Source organism: Chrysochloris asiatica, unplaced genomic scaffold (genome assembly GCF_000296735.1).
Source record: "Chrysochloris asiatica unplaced genomic scaffold, ChrAsi1.0 scaffold00031, whole genome shotgun sequence".
Classification (NCBI taxonomy): domain Eukaryota; kingdom Metazoa; phylum Chordata; class Mammalia; order Afrosoricida; family Chrysochloridae; genus Chrysochloris; species Chrysochloris asiatica.
This window is the reverse complement of record NW_006408549.1, coordinates 19237758-19240466: the sequence shown is the minus strand read 5'-3', so window position 1 is coordinate 19240466 and position 2709 is coordinate 19237758. Positions and strand designations below refer to the sequence as shown.

General features: G+C 34.3%; 1 protein-coding gene across 1 annotated transcript in view; it reads left to right on the top strand.

The window, feature by feature from the left end:
- Positions 1 to 2709, top strand: part of CNBD1 (cyclic nucleotide binding domain containing 1) — a 683582-nt gene that overhangs the window by 320622 nt on the left and 360251 nt on the right. The window contains exon 5 of the mRNA XM_006859260.1: positions 910 to 1055. Within this exon, the coding sequence (XP_006859322.1) occupies positions 910 to 1055 (146 nt within the window). The remainder of the gene's footprint in view (positions 1 to 909; positions 1056 to 2709) is intronic.

The following is a 2709-nucleotide window of genomic DNA, read 5'->3' as shown; positions in this document are numbered from 1 at the left end:
TACTTGTTCATGGGCTCAGGAGTCCCCAGGTCTCAGCTATTAATTATTTATTTCAACTGAAGTCCAAATTTATAAATGCTGTTAATGGAGAACCAATTTCCTCAAGACTGTGTGTAAAGACTAACTAGCAACCAATGCTTTTCAATTTCTTCTTCTTCTTTTTTTTTTTTTTTTACTATAACCCACAATATAAAATGAACACACAAAAATAGTTATATCATGCAGTAAACACATACCTCACCTCCTGCCTTGTATGAACCAGATGGTATACTAGGATAACAAGTGTAAATAGGGATTTTTTTCTGTCAAACTCCTGTATGTGGATACCTTATTTACATCCCCGTATTAAAAGGTGCATTTCATACTAATTTTAATGAGATAGTGCTTCAAGCCTTTACTTTCAGCAAATAAGGTTGTATTATTTGCATATCACAGGTTGTTATTGAGACTTCCTCAAAGTCTGATGCTATGTTCTTCTTCATAAAATTCAGCTTCTCATATTATTTTTTTTAGTGTATAAATTGAATAAGTATGGTGAAAGATAAAATCCTGGCACACCCCTTTTCTAATTTTAATCCATTCAGTATCCCCTTGTTCTACTTGAATGACTGCCTCTTAGTCTATGTATACATTTCTCATGAGCACAATTAAGTGGTATTAAGATAAGGCAGTATGTAATTTCTTAAGGCTTAAAATATCTTCATATTACATCTTAATTTTGGAAGGAGAACAAATGCTATAGTTAGTAAGAAAAATTAGAATATCAAAGTTCTTAACTCTTAAGTAACTAGGAACTACAAATATAAAATCTAAAAAATCAAGGATATTTTTAGGTTGCTGGTTCCTTTGTATGTATGTTGTGGTCTCTTAATTTGCAAACTAAAAAAAAAAAAAAAAAATTCTTTTAAGGCCCATTCACAGGACCGTGTATGAACACAACACTGTGTGGAAGATGCTGAAAATGATTCCAGAATTAACAGTGCAACTAGCTGATGATCATCTGAAGGCACTTAGTGAAAATGTCATTTCTGAAACTTGGATAAAAGGTAGCACAGGTAATATAATAATCTGCAAGAAAATTTACAAAATAAAATGCATATCCCTTAATATGCTAAATGTGTATCGTTTTGATGTATATTACTTATAAGGTTATAGGTAGTGATGTGTCTAGCATGTCTCATTTTACCAGTTATATTTTAAAGATCACATCAGTTCTCTCCAATGAGCATGCATCAGATTCATGTGGAGGACCTACTTGTTAAAAATATATATTTCTGTTTCCAAACCCCAGAAATTCTGATTCAGCAGGTTTGGGGTGTGACTCAGTTTGTATTTCCAATAATATACTAGGTGCTGGTCAGTGGACTACACTTGGACAACTACTTACTAGTATATATATATATATACATTTAGTAACAATCTAGCATTGGTATTCATAGCTAAAATAGTGTTCAAAGTAATTGTTTAATGGATCCAGATACTGTTTTTTTTTTTAATCTCTTGTTCTTTATCAGGTATTGTTGTTGTTAAGTGCTGTCAGTTCAGACCCATAGCAACCCTTTATAGGGTTTCCAAGGAGTGACTGGTGAGCTTGAACCACTGACCTTATGGTTCAAACTGACTTTGTAGCCCTGCACATTATTCCACAGTGCCACACCAGGACTCCCTGTCAGATATATAGTAAATAAATTAATAGAAGTCTTTTCAATTTTAAATGTTTACATGTACACATACAAACACAAACACATCAACACTCAAACCAATAGATTCCAACAGTTTAATGTATTTATCCAGAATCTAGTAGAAAGGAGGAATTACAACATACTTAATGCATTCTCTCTGTCAGGGGCTTTCCTAATTTATTTCTTGGAGTTATAAATCAGGATAGATGATATTCTCAAAGGATAGGACTCCAAGGCACAAAAATACCATTACTGATAGAAGTGAACTTCAAGCATTGTTATTGTTAAGTATCATGGAGTTGCTTCCAAACTCATAGTGACCCTACACAGGGTTTCCAAGGCTGTAAATCTTTACGGGAGCAGAACGCCTCATCTTTCTCCCACAGAACTTAAAGCAAAACTTGTCCACTGTCCATTATGGCACCCTTTGTGCAAAGTAATTCCGAAGGATCATGACACTTAACAGCCAAACTGGAATATTGGGGAACTTGTGTCTGTTGAAAAATTTACATATTTTGAGAATTTTCCCTTAATGCTTCTCTCTCATAATTAGTTCCATTTAATAAGAAATAAATCTGTGAAAATTAAACCAAAATGGTTTTACAGAGAGAATATGTTTCTAAAAGAGAAAAGAAAATTTAGTGTTGTTTTGTCATTAGCTGGGGGATGTTGTTGCTTTTAGGTGCTGATCAACTCATAGCTCCCCTATGCACTATAGACAGAACACTGTCAGCTCTCGTACCATCTTCACAGTTGTTTTTAGGTTTTAGCCAATTGCTGCTGCCACTTTGCCAATCTATCTTGTTGGTGGTTTTCCTCTTTTTCACTGATACTTCACTTTACCAAGCATGATGTTCTTCGCCAGCGACTGGTCCCTCCTGATAAAATGTCTGAAGTATGAGAGGCAATTCTTACCATCATGGTTTCTAAGGAGCACTTTGGCTGTTCCTCTTTCAAGACAGAACTGTTTATTTTTCTGGTAGTCTGTGGTACTTTTAATATTCATCTCCAACTCCATAACTCAAAT